The 23,578-nt window shown below is 38.4% G+C and overlaps 1 protein-coding gene across 1 annotated transcript; it reads left to right on the top strand.

Annotated features, from left to right (window-relative positions):
• The first annotated feature begins 1,741 nt into the window (after nt 1-1,741).
• Nucleotides 1,742-22,867, top strand: LOC590024. The gene is made up of 10 exons (XM_030998387.1): nt 1,742-1,789; nt 5,270-5,366; nt 5,569-5,669; nt 6,757-6,858; nt 7,690-7,814; nt 9,226-9,394; nt 10,449-10,552; nt 11,835-11,951; nt 13,370-13,491; nt 14,989-22,867. Exons 2-10 carry the CDS (start codon nt 5,327-5,329, stop codon nt 21,969-21,971), a joined length of 7,863 nt encoding a protein of 2,620 aa, XP_030854247.1. The 5' UTR covers nt 1,742-1,789; nt 5,270-5,326; the 3' UTR covers nt 21,972-22,867.
• Nucleotides 22,868-23,578: the final 711 nt, after the last annotated feature.

The raw sequence follows: 23,578 nt of genomic DNA on the forward strand, positions 1-23,578 counted from the left end.
ATTAATTTAGTAATTTTAGCTCAAAGTCAGAAATGATACGTATTACTCAAACAATTTATGTTGATTATTCTTATCTTTTTAAAGTAAGGACAGATGCAGTGCGTAATAGAAATATTTACATAATTTATGAATATTCACTAAGACCAAATTAAACTCTTTTTTAAATAAAACAATTCTTTTTTGTGGTTGAATGAAAATTTAAGGACTTTAAAACATTTACTAATTCATTTAACATGGCTAAGCAAAGACAAGACAATCTTTAATTGTTACCCAGTTCAAAACAAATCGAAACTTGATATTTCAGGAAATTGTCAACCAATTTTCCTTTTAAGATGCTATGATCAAGTATATATAAAATTTGGAGCCTTTCAATATGTGTCGAATTGAAGCGTATGTAATAGTTAAATCTTAAATAGAAGTAGTGAATGATTAGTGTATATAACTTGTTAGATTAGATGGGTACCAAGTCGTGCAATATGTAATCCTATCATAGCTTTTTTTTTAATTATCTAAAATGATTACAATACTTAAATTATTTACGTTAATGTAACTCGAATTAACTGAGTAAAAATTTATTCAGCAAAATAAGTAAATTCTATTTAAGATGCCGTAGGTAATATTTACTTAATAAAAATAAGGCAATTCTTTTCCTCAATTTTATTTAGTTATTTCGACTATTATTTTTTTACAGTGTAGTAGAGATGGGATTGAAGAACAGGTAGGGTGGGGTGGACGTAGAATGGTAGTAAAAGTTGGATGGAAGAATCGGTAGGATGGGGGTAGTAGAGGTAGGATTAAAGAATGGGTAGGGTGGTGGTAGGCGTAGGATGGAAGAGGGGTAGGTTTGTAGTTGACGAAGGACGGTAGTAGAGGTAGGATAGAAGAAAGGGTAGGGTGGTGGTAGGTGTAGGATGGTAGTAGAAGTAGAAGCGAAGAAAGGATAGGATGGGGGTAGTAGAGGTAGGATTGAAGAAAGGGTAGGATGGGGGTAGACGTAGGATGAAAGAAAGGGTAGGGTGGTAGTAGACGAAGGATGGTAGTAGAGGTAGGATATAGATAGGGTTGTAGTTGACGAAGGAGCTATATAGAAGTATACCCTATTGAGGTATAGCGTCGTATAAAAACCTTTTCAAATGATTGAAGGAATGCGTCTTTGAGAACCATCTAAATAGCTAAATTTTCTTACAATATCCACTTCTTGCCCATCAAAGTTGGAATAATTTCTGAACTCTTTTTGTGAAGTGATTGTGAGAAATATTCTTGATAGATAAAAATTTATATCTCCCGAGAACTTGATTAATCTAAGAAACAGAATGGGCAACAGTGTATGTGGTGTAATTGTTAATTCAATAAATTGTTAAACCACATTTTTTACGGCACTTTCCTCTCGCTGAATTAGAAAATACTTTCCCTCAGTTTTCAACTTTTCATGCTCCCTCGCATATAGGACAATTATCCCCTGCAAAATTGCAATTCACTTTTTGCACTGTTTGGAACTTTGCATTCTATAGCACACAGGCAGATCAAAACTTATTGTACATAAATGATTGACACTTGTAGAATGCTTGATTATTTAAAATGAGGTAACGTTTGTCGAGAGCCAGAAGGGTGTATCTGGGTCTGTGAGAAGTATGTGAGGGGCAGGGACAGCTAGAGAAAGGGACCTCGATTTTTTTTCTTCCCAGGCACTGTCATGACTGACCGAGGTAGACCAACAGCTGGCGCGCGCAACGTCCTCGGTCAAAGGTCAACCTCGTTCACTTTTGCGGCAAGTTTGTTTTCAAACAAGGTAAATAATTGTTTTTGAATAAGTTTGTTTAATCGTAATATAAGTATAATATATACATTTAATTACTGATTTTGCGAAAATATGTTACTTATGTGTGATTCTATTGTATTTAGAGATGGTTTGAATGTAAGGTTTTCCTAGAAAGTGACTTTAAAACGGTCCGTCATTCACTAGATTCAGCCCTTTCCGCTTTCGCGGTTTAGATTTTGTATAGAGTGCAGTACGGTACCGTACAGTGTGTGCATTGGATAGATCAGACCGATGGCCGATGGATGAGCAGTGCAGTGACTGAGTGAGTGAATGAGATCTGCTCTGCTCAGTCGGTTGCACTGTGCCTGTGTTTTTAGTCCCAGCATGAAGAACATTTTGCATTGAGCGCTGTACAGCGAGAGAGTAAGAGAGGGCCTACTTAACTTACGCGCAACTTAAGTTCAATGGCAAGGTCAATGCTAGACCGAAAGCTAGTCTCTAATCGTCGGTTGTTCCACTGAGACTAGATAGATCTACGTCTGGCTTAGACAGCAATAACCATCTGATTTGGGTCATTTCTTTAATAAAACTGACATTTGTTGTCATTCCCCAATACAGATGGCAACCCAGAGATCTCGTACCGTGGGGGTAAATTAGAGCCACAGCGGAACAGCTTTTCGTTACCGACATTTCTCCCCCGATTTTCTTTATTTCGATCTAGATCTAATTTTCTGATTTCTAAATCAGATGTTAATTAGGTCGGTATGTCATTTGTCCTAATTACAGTTATCAAAATTTGATAACTCAATATTAAATTGATAATTTACGGACTTACTTATATGAATTATCCAATTTGTATCTCCGAACGTTCATGCACTCGGAACATAGGGCTATATGACCCGGCGGCCAAAATATTTCCGGGTCAACCTACCAAAACATAGCCAAATGGCCAATCAGAGCACTCGTTTCGTGGGAGTTCGTTGGTCAAGCTGGGCTTACTCGTACGTAGCTACGGTAGCTATTGGACGTTCGAAAAGAAAAAATGAATATTCATCAACTAAAACCAAGACGGATAATGTTGTCGACGAGACTTTCTCGGATTAATCATTAATTTAGGATCTAAATGAGCAAGCTATCGTAAGTCAAATAAGCTATATAGATCTATATATATGTTATTTTTAATTGTTATTATAATTGCAGCAGTTATGAGGATGTAAAGAGTGAAAATTTCGTTGCATATCTCATTCATCGCGGTCCGGTCGAACCGAACCATTTGTTCTGTACAGTCCCTCACAGTAAGAGGTCCCCATCCTTCAGTCTCTATAATCGGAGGTCTAGTGGAGCCAGACATAGTCTCAGTGGAACAACCGACGATTAGAGAGACTGAAGTTTTCGGTCTACGTCTGGCTCCACTAGACCTCCGGTTATAGAGACTGAACGATCGCCTATACCATCGTATGTTGAAGATATCACGGCTAGATTTTAGTCGCTAGGCCCCTCCCACAAACATGACAAACTTGCCACGGCCGTATTGTTATGCCCCCAAAATCCCCCAAAATGTCATTTTACCTCGTCCATATCCAATTTTAAATTAGGCCTAGGCTATAATACATCGGTTCCACTTACTAACTTGATTGAAATAATCTGTTTAATGGTCCTTTTCAATCAAGTTAGTAAGTGGAACCGATGTATTATAGCCTAGGCCTAATTTAAAATTGGATATGGACGAGGTAAAATGACATTTTGGGGGATTTTGGGGGATTTTGGGGGCATAACAATACGGCCGTGGCAAGTTTGTAATGTTTGTGGGAGGGGCCTAGCAGCTAAAATCTAGCCGTGATATCTTCAACATACGATGGTATAGGCGATCGTTCAGTCTCTATAACCGGAGGTCTAGTGGAGCCAGACGTAGTCTCAGTGGAACAACCGACGATTATAGAGACTGAAGCTTTCGGTCTAGGTCAATGCGTGAAGAGGGAGGTAAATAAAACCTTAAATGAGTTGGTAATCGCCCCTTCCGGATGAAGCATTACACACTGGCTTCAGAGTTCCTTAGTAGGTCTAGACTCTTCTTTCTTCTCATACAAAGCACTTTGAAATCGGTCAAGAATTTCACCAAAAATATGAAACTTTGATACTGGGATGGGATGATACTGATAGCAATTTGCTTTCCTTCCACGTGTTTCTGATGATAACGAGCTAACGTGCGATTTACATAAAATGCTGGCCTCTAGTCTTAGTCTTACGAGAGTTCGGGATGTTGGTTCCGGCTGAAATGCAAGTACATGTGGGGTACATGAGAAACAACTTTTTGCTTTGCCAATTTTATACTTACTGTAGACGCTATGATAATAGTGATTAGTTGAGTATATTACTAGGGTGTCTGAACGATTTTTCAATTTTCAATTTGGGATTGTTTTTCACCATTTTTGTTTGATATTTGAATAAAAAATGTTATCAGAATAATACATTTCAAATTTCAAGTCTCACCGATGTTTCTATCAAAAGTTACAGCCCCTCCAAAACGCTGGTATATTCATATCATTTTGGTCAAAATCGACGAAAAAGACGTCCACGCAGAGTGATGTTGTTTTGCTAAATTTAGCCAAACAGCTGTATCGCGCGATATGCAAGCGTATGCATATCGTACGCATGCTGCTAAGCCAATCCGCGACTTGCAGCTTGAGCTACGCTGTCTCCGCGACATGTGCCATTGACTAGTATGGTTGGCGTTAGTCGCACAATAAACCGGGAAGTGAATGCACGTTATAGTCAATGGCAATATCGCGGAGATGTCTCCGCGATATTGCCATTGACTATAACGTGTATTCACTTCCGGGTTCTATGCCGCGAATGGCCACCCATACTTTCTTTCACTCTAATGTGTAATTGAATTTGGGGTTTCGTTCGTACGCGGAGATGTTACGCGATGTAACCATGGTTTGGACTGAGCGGAGCGCACGCCCCCTAATTAGCTGATCCACCAAATAGCGAGAAGGGTATTTTTAAACTGTTATTAGTTGTGATCCCTGGGGGCTAGCGAAAAAATAAGCACATAGAATTGTTCCTTAGGACTGGGACTACTTATCGATCGGGGCGTCATATCTCAAAAGTGACAAACCTCAGAGTTAGCCAGGACACAATGTTTCAATTGCTGTTTTGACCAAGATATTTTTAGAATTTCGGGGGCTACGCCCCTTTGGAAATATTGGAATTCACCTGCTCTTTCATATGACACCTCATTTATTGAGTATCACCTTCAGGATCACAACAGATAAAGGTTTGAATCTCGAATTGAAAAAAAAAAAATTGACATTTTTTGCATGGTCGCGCAATGCACATAGACTGCATAGGGATGCGTGTAATCTCTATGGGAAGAATTTTAGCACACAACATCGGGTGCGCGATCAGACACCCTAATATTACTAGTAGGACACGTTCTTGTGATGTAATGGCCAAGCTAGCTTAGAAATAACTTAATATGTGTAACCCATTTTTCTTATCTTTCAGATTAAGACTCTTGGGGAGTTAAATGCTGGAATGAATTCTTAGTGACGATGGTAGAAAATGGACCCAGTAAATTCAACTTCTTGTGCGATCCTTGAAGGTATTAACAAAATTAATTTTTTATAATTGTTGAAAAAATATATTTTACAAATATTCACTTTGCATATATGTCTTGTATTGTAAAAGTAATGTAAGTGATTAGTGTTATTCCAAATTATATCCACCAACAGCAATGATACTGGCAATATGTATTTTGTAACATCTTTTAAAGCTACTTTTAATCCAACTCTTTTCATTGTCAGGATGCTGTGTGTTCTGTGATAGTTCTGAACAGTCAATCCAGCGGTATGGTAAATTTCTTCATCATGAAGAAAGTGGGATATATGCTCATTACTACTGTATGGTAAGTAGAGTATTTTGATTATGTATGATCTTCATTAGCTTTCATTACAAGGATTTGGACAAGATTTCAAATATTACAACCCATCTCCACTCCTACAGAAATGCCCCCCCCCCTGCCCATCCCCCTCTGCAAACTAGAGTTGTGTAATGTATTAAAGGTACTATGTCCCTTTTGCAGCCAACCTCAAATGCTGTAGAACTATGCAGGAATTATGAATATGTCATGTATGTCCTATCTGTGAAATTTAAACTTAAGCAGTGTCCTCATATTCAAATTATGCAAGGGAACCCGTTTACTTGCTAGACTTCACTGTCAGACACTATTGAGTGACTGACTGGCTTTTTTTCTTCTTTGGTAATAACATACATGAAAAGAGTTGTAAAGGGTACATGAGCATTTGTCTACATCAATAACCCACTTCTTGTGATGGCCAAGATTAAACTGATTGAATCTTTGTGCAGCATAAAACGTATGACCATTCGGTACAATTGTCTGAAAATGAAGAGTAAGACTATTACTTTTGGGCTCTATAGCCCTAAAGTCGATTTGACAACTAATAGTCTTTATTTTCCCACTTGAAGACATTTTCAAGCCCCACCTTTTTTAGGGAAGTTCTGAATTAGTATTATCTTTCAAATGCAGTTGGAATTTAAATTTTTCATTTTTTTGGCCTGCAAATGGGACATAGTACCTTTAAAGCTCAAAACCCTGAAATAAACTTTTTAATAATTTTATTACATTTAAAGTGTGGTTTAAATAACTTTTTGCAGGTTGTCTTCAAGGCATGTTTTGCCTTTTTTGTAATGTACCCCCTTGTTTGTAATCTGTAACTAAGTGTAAATGTATGTTGTCTTCAGCAAACAATGACATTTCTGCTATTCTGAACATACCCATATTTTTTGATGATTCTTAAAATGTTATTTAGTACATAGTATCCTTCCTCAGAATTGCTTTTAGGCAGATCATTTAAGTTTTTTATTTTTACACCTTCTATTTCATCAAAATTATGAAACCATTCTTGTGAGTTTAATAAGAATTTGAAAAGGGAAAACATATTGAGAAATGGTTATAATATTTATACTTGCAGCTATTTGCTTGTGGACTGAGTCAACGTGGTGAGAGCCATGAAGGGATCGAAGGATTCTTGATCAAGGATATCTTGGCAGAGAGGAAGCGAGCACAAAAACTGGTAAGTGAACAAATCACAAACTAGAAAATTCCCTGAATTATTTTAGCAATGGAGGTAATTTCAGCATGAGGATTTTGTCATGCAGAATAATTTTTTCAGAAAAAATAAATAGTTTTTCTCATGTCATACAGAATTAGTCTTCTCTCTCTCTCTAAATGCCATATCAATTGACTTTGGCAATCATGCTGTTCCACAACCCTCTGCTCCATCCTTCTCTATTAGCACCACTCCCAGTTCTTTCACTCCTCTCTCTTCTTACACTTTCTGCACTGTCCATCCAAAGTATCCTTCTTCTTCCCCTACTCCTCCTTCCCACAATTTTCCCTGTCCAAGCAAGATTCTCTAGGCCTTCTTTAGGTGTAATGTGACCCATGAATTTCAACTGCCTAATCAACATCTCACATATCATTTTCCTTTGCACCCCAGCTCTTCTAAGAACTTCCTCATTACTAACTTTGTCAGTCCAAGGGATTTTCATAATTCCTCTTAAAAACCATGTTTTGCAACTTTCCAAGCATTTTTTAGTATCAGAGGCTAAAGTCCATGTTTCACTACCATACATAAGGACTGGGTAGAGAGAGATAGTCTTGTGACTGTTAATTCCTTATTGTGTTTGAATTTGTATAGGAACACTTTGTATTTTCTTTTAAATTCATCTCTCCTTTGTTTTTGTTATGGTATTATAGTGTTGATCTGTTCTTTTGTTCAAATTCATGAATGCATGTGAAACTGAATAAAGTTCAAAATTCTTTTCTTGTGGTAGAATACAAGTTGTTTTTATTCAGTCATTCATCATTTCCATGTATCCCACTGTGTCCCATGACTGTTTAGAAATGCAAGTACTGCAAGAAGAAAGGAGCGTCAGTGGGTTGCTCAGTAAGGGCATGTCATCAGATCTACCACTATGGATGCGGAGTAGATGAGGAGGCAATCTTCCTCTTCTATGACAGCTTTGTGTAAGTTTTCACTGCTTTCTAATCAGCTAAAGATTGCTGGGATTCAAACTATGTTCATAAGGTCAAGAAAAAATGATAGAAACTGTGTAGAGATACTGTCAGTTGCAGCTGAATAGACCAGTTTAAGGTTACCACAAGTCCAAAATGACCTTGAATATCCACAGATCTTCAAAACATAAAGAGGTCCCAATTTGTACATTTTGAAATAATCACTCCTACAGTGATGGAGGTGCTACATAAATATCCTTTGTTTCCCCTTTTCAAAGAATACTTCCACATGTGTATCATGGAGTGCACTGCTTATGCATACATGAATAATGATTACGTAACTTTCATGAGCACGTATCCAGTATTTTGTCTCCATGTATTTCACAATTTGGTCTGCAATGACCCCTATCTACTCATGCTCAGACTGGCTTATTAATCAACGATGCTTAAATGTTATTGCATCACATTTATATAGTTAACAACAAATTTTGAAAAGATTATTGACCAAGAAGGTCTTTTAAGTCTACTTATATGTTTACAGTTGATCCATTATAACCTGAGCCCAAATTTTAGAATTTATGAGAGAAAATATTTCAAAATTCCTTTTAAGAAAAATTTATGAGAGGTGTCGTGGTCCAGTGGTTTAATCACTGATTTGAAATTCAAAGGTTGTGGGTTCAATCCCTGACACAGCACTAATGTCTTTTGGCAAGGCACTAATCTACATTTGCCACTCCATACCCAGGCATGATGATGGACGCCCTTGTGTTAGTAATTGCCATATGCCCTCACGATGACCATATGGTAGGAATACTCCCCAGGGAGTGGAGATGGTGCACATTGTGCCTGAATGAATCTGATGATCGGGGTAATATCTGTAAAGCGCTGAGAGACAGTATTTCGTATTAGGCGCTATATAAATCCAGACTATTATTTTTTGTGTTTGTTTCTTAAAATTGAATGTGCTTTATGTACATGGGCCATGGTTCCAGAAAAACTTAAAATCTTGGTCTCCATTTCATTCAGCTAAGTATAAAACTTGTAAGAAAGGAACTTACGATATGTTCAATTGGAATTCTGTGAGAGCTTATAGTTCTGGTTGGAAAGAGACACTTTATATATAGTCTCATATTCTATGAATATAAAAATATATATATGTGCCAGATATTTTTTTGTCCTGTCAATGTTTTCCGATGAATATCAGTGTAGATACTTGAAAGGAATGTAAAATGGAAGCTATCGCTCCTCTGTTACAAGTCATGTTTCTATTAAGTGTATCTATTTATCAACAAGGTTTTTTTGTCTTTCTGGTTTTTTTCCAAATATTTTATTCGGTACATGAAGCTAAAATGAATGGTATATTTGAGATTGTCTACTCACACAATTGAGAGAATTGAAGATTATCTTTTGACTGTTAACGTAGGTCCTACTGTAACAAGCACCGCCCTGTCCAGAAGGTGTTGCCTTCCTCCTGTTCACCAAGCAAAGGAACTTGTCCTATATGTATGGACAATGTGGAGACCACACCAAGCAACAGTGTTCTCAAGACACCCTGCTGTAAAGGCTCGTGGCTGCATCGAGACTGTGTCCAGGTTAGTCACCTAAAACTAAACACGTTATCTCTTTCTACTGCAAATGCTCCTGTGAAAATTGCTATGCCATCAATTTATAACACTAATTGATTTCCTAAATTTGACCCTTGACCCATCACCATACCTTACCCTACAAGTAACCCTAAGACTTACTTAAAACCAATCGCAACTAGTGTTATCTAGACTTCAAATCCCATCTAAGAACCATCCCTTAAATTTTTTACTTTTCATAACGGGATCCCGGATTGTCTAGGTTCCAGAAAACGCTCATAGTCTTGTCTTTTTAAGGCCTTTTGCCTCCACAACTACCCCTAGCCCTCGAATCGTCAAAGCTGGTACACCCGGAGCTAGCTAGCTGACTACCCTGTACATGTAAATGAAGATTCCTTGGTCGTCACACTTCCGAATTTTGCAAATGCTGATTGAATCTTCATCGAAATTCGACATGTTCTTAAAGCATTGAATAACAATGTATTTCTAACTCCAATGGGTGTCTGTTAATTTCCAACATCATAATAAGCACAAAATATTGAGGGCATAATAGAGTAAATTTGATTAAGATTACAGTTGATTTACACTCGTAGTCTTTTAAAAATTTGTCTGGGAATTTTTACCAAGATATAGTCAGCATGAAATGATCTGGAAATCGTCCCTGTACCCTAAAACCGCTGGGAATCTTGTCAAATTTCGGCTCGGTTGACAGCACTATACTAACTGCATTATTGCAACCATAACCTTATATCTTTAATAAAGCTAGAACATATGTTAGGTCACTGACTGTAGCCAAAACAATGTTTATTCTTTCTCTAAAATGTCAAAGGCTCTCCCATTTTTTGACATTTACCTTATTCGTATCAAACACACAGTGCTTAGTTAGTGTTTCCTGAGTACCATATATGAGGTTTTATCTTAATTCTGAATGTGCAATTTATGACAATGGATCAATAGATAAAGCAAGGAACTGCATCACTGCATTAAAATATTTCTTGCCATAAAGTGAAATATTGTTCCATTTCTCCATGATCCCTATGTTTTGTAATTGATTATCCTCCAGATGCAAGCTCTAAGTGCTGGTTACTTCTTTCGATGTGCCATCTGTAACAATGAGAATGAGTTTCAGGATGAGATGAAGAAATTTGGGATCTATCTTCCAGAAAAGTAAGTGAAGAAATATATTGAAGTACATGTATATTTATGTCTGATTTTTATATAATAAATAATAATAAACGTGGATGTGTAAGGCACTTACTACTGACTACCGTTTTAAAGTGCTTTACAGATATTATTATTACCCCAATTAGCGGATTCATTCACTTACACAGTGTGCACTATTTCCACTCCCTGGGAGTTTTTGTACCATTATGGTCACCGTGAGGGCATTTGGCACTTTGTATCACCAAGGTTTTTCGTCATGTAGATTAACTTCTTACCAAAGTACAAAGTGCAGTGTTGGGGATCGAACCTACAACCTTCAATTTCCAGTCAAGTATTTGAAATCCTAAATAGGACACCTCTATTGGTCAAAGTCGCCATGTTGATTTGAAAGATGTAGGAGTACCCTCATGAAAGGAATTGTAAATGCCAGAAAAGTTGCTAAAATATAAGCCTTCGACCCATTCTATATTCTTTGAAAAATTCATGGCAAAATAAAAGAAGTATACAGATAACTTTGCATGAGTTGAATCTGTTGAGACCACAAAAATTGTTTTACTTATGCGAAATTTAACTTAGATATAATATTGACTTGTCGATTTATGCAGAGTTAATTATATTTTCATTCTCGTATGGATGTTGATTGATGCAGGAACATCATAACCATTTTTGCCTCCAAATACTTTGTTTACTGGTAGTCAAACAGAAAATTAGATATAGCTTTTAGGCTTGCTTCGTTTATGGCCTAAGCATACCCAATGAATTTTGACCACTCGTTTTGCAAGATTCTTGGTGTATGGATACTACAGTGAAATAATAAACAAATATACCATGCACTGAGAGGCTCTAGTTGAAATTCTGGATCGAGGTGGCAGAAATAGTGCTATTTCTGTCGCCGAGGAATCCATAATTTCAACTAGAGGCTAGAAATAGTGCATTATATATTTGTTTTATATTTTTCAAACCAACCTTCATGAAAATAATAATGATAATAATAATTATGTTAACTGTCACTGAAGTAGTGTGGAGTGCAGTGAGAGCAGCACAGACGACCAGTACCGAGACCGCGACCGATAGCACATTGATCTTGATCGATCGCATATATATGACGTCATCCATGGTATAGTGCCATGGTGCTTACTATACCATGGATGACATCACCGTCACATCATAGAAATGTTATGCTCGGTCACATGATGCTATGTTGACCAATCACTGAACAGGATTTCATTGATCAAAAATATAATACGGACTATGTGACTCACTTTGTTTGCCTTTGTCTTGTCAGGGATGCTGATTGGGAGTCTGGAGGTGGGGCTTACCAGGAGTTGTATGAGAGGCACAACCGATGTGATGTAGATCAATGTAGATGCCCCAGGGGCAGAAAGTATCACACACAGTCAGGGTAAGACAGTTCATCCTTCATAAGACTGTACAGTGTCTCCTTCTAGTCATGTTTTGCATCATCTTTTGATCAAGAATGCTAGGAATAACACATTATACATGAGCAGGGGGGTGTTTCATAAAGCTGTTTGTAAAGTCATGCGTAACTTTACAAACTCTTTATGAAACACCTCCCAGAAAGAGCTAAAGTCACACAAAAAAGGTTTGAGTCTATTTCCAGCGCAGTAGGTTGTGCCAGTCACAATAAGAGCAATATAACTGTACCTAATCATTAAATTCCTTAAATTAGCAAATAGCTAAAGAGGAAAATTATAATAATTGTTGCCAATTTGAAGAGGGGAAAGAGGTTAATTTAGACCATAATAAAACTCTGAACTGCTACGGGTTAAGATGAACACTGAACGTTGCTCAGCATTTGAAGAGGGGAAAGAGGTTAATTTAGACCATAATAAAACTCTGAACTGCTACAGGTTAAGATGAACACTGAACGTTGCTCAGCATTTGAAGAGGGGAAACAGGTTAATTTAGACCATAATAAAACTCTGAACTGCTACAGGTTTAGATGAACACTGAACGTTGCTCAGCATTTGAAGAGGGGAAACAGGTTAATTTAGACCATAATAAAACTCTGAACTGCTATGGGTTAAGATGAACACTGAACGTTGCTCAGCATTTGAAGAGGGGAAACGGGTTAATTTAGACCATAATAAAACTCTGAACTGCTATGGGTTAAGATGAACACTGAACGTTGCTCAGCATTTGAAGAGGGGAAAGAGGTTAATTTAGACCATAATAAAACTCTGAACTGCTACGGGTTAAGATGAACACTGAACGTTGCTCAGCATGGCATTTTCTGGTAGAGGGGTTTATAAGAAGAGGACCATATTGGAAGTTGTGCCTCTAGGAGGGAATCTCATAGAAGTTGAAAATACCAATATGAAGATGCACAACATAATGGTGTACTTGTCATAATGCATCTTTGGATGAAATCTAGCTATTCAAAGTTACTACTCTAATGGCCCACTATCCAGTCTGCAAGATTGCTTGTTACCCCTCGTATCTGCCCTAGTTCATGCCTAAATGCATATGTAAATAGTGTGATTGTGGTATTTAGAACCATCACATCATTGTGGTCCACAAACAAACATTCAAACATGTTAAAGTGGAACATGAAAGGAGTATAATAACTAATATAAACGAAGCACAAAGTCCCTTTTGGCCAGGCTCCAGGGCTCACCGGAGGGCTCAGGTTCTTAGATGTACTCTGGTGCAATCTGAGACGTGTATTTTAAGCATTTTCAAACAAAAACCTGACGCTGATTTTTAAAACCTGTACACTCCAATTCAAACGTGTCGTTGTTACATGTTTAAACCCCTTGTGGAACATCTTGCACAACTTGAAATCTTTTTGTCTTTCAGTCAATGGGAGATTGTACTATGTGATCTATGTGGTTCAGCTGGATGCCATGTGTCTTGTGGTGGATTAGTAACTTCTCTAGATGACTGGGCATGCAAGGACTGTACTTCAACCTTCACTAGAGGTAACAATTAGCTCAAATATAAACTTTGTTGTGGGTACCTGACTCTCTGCTTTCATCAGGGTTATAAAAGTGAAATTGGTCAAGTTAGGCTAATGGGGAGACCAGATAGCTCAGTCGATGATAAAGTGTCTGTTTTTCGATTTTCAGATCGAATACAAGCCAGGCGAATTGATAAAACCTGCGTTGTATGTTAACATGCCCTTGCACTGTTTCATAGATGCGGAGGAGGTTACAGTGGTGAAATAGTAATAGTAATACTAATAAATATACCCCCAAATATATTGAATCATAAGTGAGTCAAATGCACCAGAACTAATAAAGAATGAAGAAATAAATGAACCAACAAATTCAGAATTTCAAGATTGCTGTTGTATTCCACAGTGGCCACAGACTTAGGATAAAATACAAAGGAAATTTAGAATTTGGAGGTGAATATATGTTATATAGAATGATGATATGCATTCAATACTTGCAAAATAAAATGATGGGTATTTGTGATCTCAACGTTTGTTTAACTTCTAGTCACCCGTTTTAATGAGATTCATGTAGCTTTCTGCATCAAATGTGTGTGGCCAAGACAATGGAAACAATGGGTTCGTGCATGGTTGCTTTAATAGATATACAGTATGACACACTTTTGTATACGATATACCATAGAAAAAAAGTTGTTGTAGTGCAAGCTTGTGAACATATAGCAGATTACTTAATGTCACATTCTCAGCCAATTGGAAGCCAATTGGAAGCTCTCGGCCAATTGGAAGCTCGGCCAATTGGAAGCTCTCTGACAAATACCCTGCTTTATATGATGGAAAAATAGGAGAGCAAGACATTTATTATGCATGCATTCAAGCATTATACGTATTCAAAATGTTGCCAAACAAGTAACAAAGGAGAAGGAAAATCAATTGAGTTTTGTTCAGAGTATTGTGCCTATTAAGTAGTTCTGCCAAAAATGTGGAAACTATGTAGGGATGTACTTCTTGTCCTGTCATCGATGTACATGTAACCTTAGCTTTGAAGATGACAAAATACACTAATTATGATACTTGCGTAGATGTTTGAATGGTTTGCTGTATATTATTATCGGGTATCGAGGCAAACAAAATTATATATGTACATATATCAGGGAATAATTTTCCTCAAATTTTTTGATTAGCAATTTCAGGCGATGGATAAATATTTCAAATGAAATTCTGTACATTTCTATGGAAGAAAACTGCTACACAAAAGATATTTTGTATAGCAGTCATGCAAAAATGCATAGCAAATTGCGATGCGATACCAGGAAAATTATTCCCTGTATATATTGGAAAAGGTATGACAAAGAAGATGAGAAAGCTACAGTAGCCAAAAACTTGAGAGGCTCCCCACATTGGTTGGTCCATCTGAAGATTATAAATTTGAATATACTACCTAAAAACCACATTCAGATGTTTACATTACATATGCTTATAACATTTTGAGATAAATCTGAAAACTCTTTTTCACCAATTTCAGGTTTTCTGGCGCAAAGTGCTGCCACTGAAGGAACGGGTACAGTGAAATCAACTTGCTCCCCAGGAACTCAACAGACGAGAACTCCAGGTCAAGGTGGTACCCGAGTAAGATCAGCCATCAGGTCACAAGGCAAGCGTCCACGTCCACCTCCAACAACACCCAGACATTTGAAGAAGACAAAACAGAGCAGTACCCCAGTCTGTCCACCTTTGTCGCCTGTGTCCAGTCAAAAGTCCTCACTTTCAATCTCTCCAAAATGTACACCCTGTCACACTATGAAGTTTCCCAGGGTGTCACTGTCTCCAACGTATGAATGGGGAGATTCACGGCCTGGTAGTTCCCAGCAACCAATTGTTGGCAATTACAGAGAATTGCTACCAAAGTTAGATTGCTACGTAGCCCTGGAACCCCCATCCAAAAACAGGTATTGTCCAAACCTCAGCATGCCATCTCTTTCTCCAGCTGCCAGCTCATCCAGGAAGCGCAAGAGTAGTAATAAGTTGAAATGTAAGAAGGCCAGGAAATTAGACCTCAATTCATGTAACCTCCCAACTGAGACTGAGATGAAAGAGACATCTTCATCCAAAGGGAAAGGTGATGTCCTTCAATCTTCTCATGAAAATGTGTCTACACCTTCCGAGATTGATGCTTCTAGTGTAAATGGCAAAGAATCAGCTGTGAAGCTGAGCTGGGGTAGCAGATTGCTCGGTTCAGTTGGATCTTTCCTTTGGAGGAGGTCACCATCAAAAGCATCAGACAGCTCAGAAGTAAGTCAGGACAGAAGAGCCACTTGCAATAATAGTAATGGCATTCAGAAATCAACCTCATCACAAAAACAACATACACATGGTTCAAAGGTACCTTCGTCCAGTTTTGAGTCTCAGGAATCTCTTCCAAAATGCAACTCTCCTGTAGCACTTTCTGACGAGATAAAGGCACAAATAATCCCAGTAACCTCTGAAAATATTCCAGTCAAAACAAAGAACATGTTACATGATCTTACATCATGGAAGGATGATACCACGTGGAAAGAAGCAAAGCAAGATCTTGCTCATTTGTTTCAGGTCGATGGCAGGGCTACAAGGAGTGCCTTGAAGAATGTTGGGAAGACACCATCTAAACCTACAGGAGAGGAAAGAAAAGGCAGTTGTATCAACAGAGATGAAATCCCTCAGAAACCACATCTTCCCGAAGATAAACCCTGTGATACCAAGAGCGCATTATCCAACAGCCATCATCATGTCTATTCTCATCAAAAGTCCAACTCTCCTGTAGCACTCTCTGACGAGATAAAGGCACAAATAATCCCAGTAACCTATGAGAACATGCCATCCAAAAGAAAGAACCTGTTACATGATCTTACATCATGGAAGGATGATACCACTTGGAAAGAAGCGAAGCAAGAACTTGCACATCTCTTTCAGGTCGATGGCAGGGCTACAAGGAGTGCTTTGAAGAAAGATGGGACAACACCAACAACAAAAATGGTAAATGAGAGAAAAGCACACTGTACTGATAGTGTTAACATCACTCAGAAACCACTTGTTTCCCTCCAAACAATATCTGATGTACAGTGCTCAGTATCTACCAACCTGGAGTCCCCTGCTGATTCTCCTCTAGATTCTGATTCTCCTGTATCCTTTTCAGAGGACAAAGAGACACGTGTCATCTCATTGCCCACTGAAAACCTGACACGCAAAGGGAAATACCTGCTGAATGATCTGACATCATGGAAGGATGATACAACCTGGAAAGAAGCAAAGCAAGATCTGGCTTATTTGTATCAGGTTGATGGCAGGGCTACAAGGAGTGCCTTGAAGAAAGATGGGACACAGTTAGCAGATACTACAGCTCCTAGCTCTTCAACCAAAAAGAAGAGAAAGTTTGAACTTCTTCATTCACCATCTCTTCCTCTGCATCAACCAGGGCATACACTCAGCGATCCGATCAATGGTCTATGGGCCAGCCCAAAAGCATCAAATAATGCAATAATTCGTGAGAAAGTTGTCAGGAATAAAGTACCATCATCCAATGAATCTTCCACCAAAGGATCTTGTCAGATTCCCAATGACAAGCAGATAAATGAAAGACAAGAACAGTCTTTACATACAGAGGTAGAGAAGCCTGCAAATATCAACACATTGTCAGCTGGCACAAAAAAACTTCATGCACTTACTTCATGGAAGGATGATATGACATGGAAAGAAGCGAAAGGAGATCTTGCCATCCTTTCCCAAGTTGATGGGAGGACAACAAGAAGTGTCATTCACAAAGATGTAGAGACTAAATCCAGCTCAGTAACAAACAAAACTTCCACAGGCTTTGAAATGCTGAGTACTTCGCTTCTGACCTCATTAAAGAAAAGTGAACAAGTAGACCAGACACATGATGATGCAATTGAAACGGGCTACGATGACTTTGGAGAAGCAATCAAGCGAAAATCAAGGAAAAGTTTATTGGAGGTCTTTTGCTTGGATGATTATACAAATTCCTCCAAGTTAGATTCCTCAGATTCCTCCAATTTAGATGACAGTGAGAGTAAATCAAGTGTGCACGATGTAGAGAGGCATATCCTGCTGCTCGATCGATCATCACAAACAACAGCTACTATAGAGGACGCTGAGGCTTACGTTGCATCAATGGGACTCCATTACAAAGAACCATGTAATGTACCTCCTACATTAAAACAAGACAGCAACTTCAGAAGTGGATACACACAGACATACAATATGAGATATGAAACTCACCTCACAGAGCCTACTTCAAGCAAGGTCCAAAGTGTTGCAAATGAAGTGAATTGTTTCAATGGAGAACTTACAGAAATGCCTGAAATGAGTGATGGTGAAATCACACCACAGAAAGACAACTGCCTGTCAAAAAGAAGCAAAAAAGCACTTTCATTTTCAGAGAAGAAACCTAAGGAAGCTAGAGTAACTATAGCACAGGCAGTGAATGTGAGACGTTCATACAGCTGTAAGAAAGGTTCACAAAGAAGACAACATTTACGCTCTTCACCCTCGTCACATGCTGCTATATCTTCACTTCCTCTTGTAAAGAAACCAAGGCAGGCCTCTGAATCCCCAGAGTTATCAACTCATCAAGATAGAGAGAGAGATCATCACGGACACTTTGTGCCATATTTGAAGGAAATCAACTCACTAAAGGTAAGCACACATGCTGGAAATAGTAAGCAGTCCTGTGTCTCTCATTCCAATCAAGCTGAAGTAGTGGAATGCAGCAAGAGTCCTGTCAACCAAGTAAAAACAGATGCAGTCATACAACCCAATGAGAGAACACAACATCTACAGTCATTCCATGGAAAGATGCCTCACAAGAAAGAAAGTGATGACCTTGATCAAGGGTTACAAACAGGAAAAGGGTACATAGGGCATCATATGGAACAACCATCTGCATTGCACATTTCAGGTGATATATTGCCAAGAATGATATCGCAAAGGAAGAGTCATTCTGGTTCTTGTTCCCACTCTGGATGCGTGGTACACTCCCAAGAAGGTTCACCGAAAGGAGAAATCAAAGAACCATGTCACTCTCTTATATCAGCTGATGAGCAGCAAGTAGACTCCACTCCACAGGTATCAGCAATGCCTTCAGCAATACTTACAGATACAAGTGATCAACTGATGAACAGAGATGTATCAGCTGGGTTCAAAAGTACAGAAGCAGTGTCTGAAACTGCAAACATGTGCAGAAGTTTGCTGGATGAGGTACTCACAAATGCATTTAAACAATCCAAATGTCGAGGTAAAAGAACACATTGGGAAATTTTAAAATCATGGCCAAAAGATGGTTTGTGGAAGGAGGCAATTGATGATGTTCAGATGCTGTTAAATGCTGAAGAAAGGATCACCAGAAGCAGTAGAAAGGAACCAAAGCATATGCATCCATCAGAAAGTCCATCATTGGCTAAAGCAAAGACAGAACTTGGCTCTTCCACCAATATTGTTCAGCCAATTCCTACACTCAACGTGCGGAAGAGGAAGTACTGCTGTTCACACATGCGAAGCCCCTGGAAATCTCCACTAAGGAGCAAATCTATCACCCACACAACATCCACTGAATCTGAAGGGCCTCAGGAGTTCTCAACACCGTTCAGGAATAGGTCACATCCTGCCACACATGAGAAATCAGATGGTGAAGAAGCACATGTATCCCCAAGTAATGATTCCAAATGGCTAAAGAGTACCTCAGAAGCAAATGTTAATATTACTCCTTCAAGTATGAGAAAGGTGTGGAAGCCAAGAGTTCATTCAAGTGTTAAAACTGATAAACAAGATGGCAGAATTGATATCTCATGGTCCCGTTCAAAGAAATCGGGTATGCCCAAACTACATTCTGCTGCAATAAGAAATGTAGAAGCAAACAAAGAATTTCAGGAATGCAGAGCAAAAAAGATGGGAAGGCCTAGAAAGCACCTTACTCATATAGTTACTTTTGGTATGCCCAAACTGCATTCTAATGCAAAAAGAAATGTAGAAGCAAACAAGAAATTTCAGGAATACAGAGCAAAAAAGATGGGAAGGCCTAGAAAGCAAGTTTCTCATAGAGTTAAGCCGGAAAAGAGAGGTAGTACATTCAAGCAAATGGTTGATACTTCTGTGACAAAGAAAAAGATGGGAAGGCCTCGAAAGCAAGTTGTTGATATCTCTGAATCAGAAGAGAGAGGGAGTACATGCAAGCAAATAGTTGATACTTCTGTGACAAAGAAAAAGATGGGAAGGCCTCGAAAGCAAGTTGTTGATATAGCTGAATCAGAAGAGAGAGGGAATACATGCAAGCAAATTGTTGATAGTTCTGTGACAAAGAAAAAGATGGGAAGGCCTCGAAAGCAAGTTGTTGATATAGCTGAATCAGAAGAGAGAGGGAATACATGCAAGCAAATTGTTGATACTTCTGTGACAAAGAAAAAGATGGGAAGGCCTCGAAAGCAAGTTGTTGATATCGCTGAATCAGAAGAGAGAGGGAGTACATGCAAGCAAATAGTTGATACTTCTGTGACAAAGAAAAAGATGGGAAGGCCTCGAAAGCAAGTTGTTGATATCTCTGAATCAGAAGAGAGAGGGAGTACATGCAAGCAAATAGTTGATACTTCTGTGACAAAGAAAAAGATGGGAAGGCCTCGAAAGCAAGTTGTTGATATCCCTGAATCAGAGAAAAGAGGTAGTCCAAGCAAGCAACTGGTTGATACTTCTGTGACAAAGAAAAAGATGGGAAGGCCTCGAAAGCAAGTTGTTGATATCCCTGAATCAGAGAAAAGCGGTAGTCCAAGCAAGCAACTGGTTGATACTTCTGTGACAAAGAAAAAGATGGGAAGGCCTCGAAAGCAAGTTGTTGATATCGCTGAATTAGAACAGAAAGGCAGTCCAAGCAAGCAACTGGTTAATACTTCTGAGACAAAGAAAAAGATGGGAAGGCCTCGAAAGCAAGTTGTTGATATCCCTGAATCAGAACAGAAAGGTAGTCCAAGCAAGCAAATGGTTGATACTTCTGAGATGAAGAAAAAGGTAGGAAGGTCTAGGAAGTGCCCAGCTGATTCTTATGAGCAGGGAAATGATGAAAGCCCTCTAAAGCAACTACTTGATATTTCAGAGAAGAAAAAGAAGGAAAGGCCTTGGAATCATCCGATCGATACTCCTGAGCACAAGACAGACTGTGGTGAAACTACAAAATCACCAAAGAATGGAAAGCTCTCTGATGTGCAGCAATCGTGCCAAAGTGTTATTGACAATTCCAGAAGTATTAAGAAAGCCAGGAGGAGGTTAGAATCAAGTACAGCACCACCGCTATCTGTTGTAAGAGCAGAAGATGACTTGTCGATCTGTTTCCTGGCCCGCCAAGAAGTCCAACAAGCTGGCAGAAGTGACACCTGCAATTCACCTACCCAGACAGATGCAACAGTTGAGGAAGTGGAGGCCTTTGTCACTTCAAAAGGGAAACTCTATTTGGAACCTATTTGGATGCCAAGACCACTTTACAAAAAGGAAACAACTTGTGATATGAGAACTCAGACTTACAACCTGAAATTATCACATTGTTTTGAAGATACATGCTCACCCATTTTTTGTGATAAACAGGAAGCAAAAGGACTATCTACAACTCAGAATAAAGTGAGAAGGATACGTAAAGCAAACAGATCACCTCCAACTCTTGAGAAAGTGATTAATTTTGACATCCTTCCAGCAGCCTCATCAATGATCACAAGTAACATTCCTTGTGCAATGATAACTGACTGTTCATCTCAAACAGAAATCCAAGTGGAAGAAGTTGAATCTCATATCCAGGCCATGGGAGAATGGTATAGGGAACCTAGCATCATTGTGACAGGATCGCAGGAAAGCAGAGCAGAGGGCAAGACCAGTGTCAGAACACAGACATACAATATGAGCCTCCCTGAAAGAGAACTTCCAACATTCAAGAGGAAATGGTCCAAGAGGGTACAAACTCACTTGAAATCAACACAGACGCTAGCCACATTGGAGGAAGTCAAGGCGTACATTGAAGCAAATAGAAACGTCTATACAGACCCAAACTATTCTACCACACAAAGCTACTTCTTGGTTGGCTCATCCCTAACTAGACACATACCCACACAAACATATTCTTTTGGTCTGGACGAGGTATCATCTGAAGAGTGTTCTAAGAATGAAGAGCAAACAAAGACTGAAGATATTACAAGCAAAGGGAATCCTGAAGAGACATCAGCTCAGGATGCTACAAAAAAGGCTCAGGATTCTTCAAGAGAAATTCTTGCCAAACCATTAATGAGCAAGTTTGTGAAAGAGAAAGAGCAGTTCAGTACCATTACCCATCCACAAGAGAATTCCAAGCAGAATCCAGAGAAACCATGTGGAGCAGATGTTAAGGTCACTAGGAATGGTGTCTCCAACAAAATAAAGACAGATTCTATCACTTCTGGACTCCAACCTAAGAAGCCAAACTGGTTCCGCTTGAAGCCCAAGAAGTGATATTAAACAGGAGAGACATATGTATGTTTTCCTGAATTATCAGTTTGAGGATTGTTTCTCAATGCCAGCCTGCTAAGCTCAGCGGGATGTACAAACAAGGTGGATTTATTTATTTTTCTTATTTGGACTATCTTGTACGAAAATATATATCTTTCATTAATCGCCACTGTCGTAATGGCTGCACGTATTTATTGAAACATTGTTGAAGTGTGAAAGACCACCACCGTACTGTTGTGTTACTTGTGTATCATGGATAGTGAACTGGTTTCATTTTTTCTGTGACTGCTGTATAGCTTAGTTGACAGTTAAGGAACAAAATTCACAGTAAGGCCTCATTCAGTTTTGACGTAAAATCATGGTATTTTTTAAAACAAATTATGACGTTAAGTGTAATACCATACCTCCAACCCTTACGAATAATCCAGAATATTCTGATTTTTCAAAATGTTGTGTTTTTTTTGGTTTTTTTTTGGTGCTTAAGCCAAATTAAGCTTGTTTTATCATATGCCACGATTTATGAGTGTTTGATTGCATCTGTTAAATGGCTTCATGATCGAGCAGCAAATTTTTATTCGCTTTTTGGTACAGATTTACCGCGTGTTGCCAGTTACACTGCCACTGCAAGTGCGATTTCTTTATTTTCGAAGGCATACCGTGCTAAAAATTCCTAATTCTTATTTTTCGTATTACATGTACGTGTCACATTTCTGTATCTTAAAACACAGAGCTCTGTAAATACGCGCACGACCTTTGTTGCACGCAGTTGCCATTTATTTACACGTTTTTAAAAATGTGTTGTTTTGTTTGCGGCAGTTACCATGTCATATCTGAATGTTATATTAATATTCCATGCTTTGAAAGATGAGCAAATAAAATTGCTTCTATACATGAGAAAAGTGGTTCGATCAAGCTGTATATTATTTCATTGATATGTGCAGGAACAGTATTGCAGACTTTAAAGTTATGTGGTTATAATGTGTTATGTATAATATTTTGCAATGTTTGTTTATTTTTATCATGTTTGCAAATTTTTCTTCAGTTATGATTGTACTCATTTTATACATTTATATTTATAGAAAGTCAGAAGTTTGGAGGTAATCTTTGCTCTTAAGGCAAGCAACATTTACATGCATTTAAAGTTGGTGAATATCGACCTCCAACTTACATAAAAGAAAACCTCGCCCAAAGGAATAAGTGTAAAGTATTCTGAAAAATGAGATGTATTCCAGCCCATTGATTATGTACAATATTCTTTTCGAAAATGTACAAGATATTCTTGGCATGGTGTGATGCCTTTGAGCATGTCATGGGCGCAGCCATCTTCTTGAAAATGTGACGTACCAGCTGAGATTGTACATGTATCATACACCAATCTTTTGTTGGAAAGACTTTTTAAATCAATAACAAAACCTTTACCCTTCAATGAGTAAAAAATCATAGCTGGGAAGATAGAAATTATATTTGTTGAAAATATATAAGAGGGGAACAATTGTAACTAATTCATCTAAAAATACTAGATTAGAGCACTTAACAAATCTATTTCATTCATGAGAAACCTACACCCTTGAAGAGCACCAACTTATTTATGCAATTTGCGTTCTGGAAAC

This window comes from Strongylocentrotus purpuratus, unplaced genomic scaffold (genome assembly GCF_000002235.5).
Source record: "Strongylocentrotus purpuratus isolate Spur 01 unplaced genomic scaffold, Spur_5.0 spur5_scaffold_5, whole genome shotgun sequence".
Taxonomy (NCBI): Eukaryota; Metazoa; Echinodermata; class Echinoidea; order Camarodonta; family Strongylocentrotidae; genus Strongylocentrotus; species Strongylocentrotus purpuratus.

Bases quoted from the DNA above. Each gene is read 5' to 3' on its own strand.
- LOC590024 (XM_030998387.1), top strand. From the start codon at position 5,327: ATGGACCCAGTAAATTCAACTTCTTGTGCGATCCTTGAAG. The intron at 6,859-7,689 runs GTAAGTGAACAA...ATGACTGTTTAG, and splicing joins GGAAGCGAGCACAAAAACTG to AAATGCAAGTACTGCAAGAA. The intron at 11,952-13,369 runs GTAAGACAGTTC...TTTGTCTTTCAG, and splicing joins AAGTATCACACACAGTCAGG to TCAATGGGAGATTGTACTAT.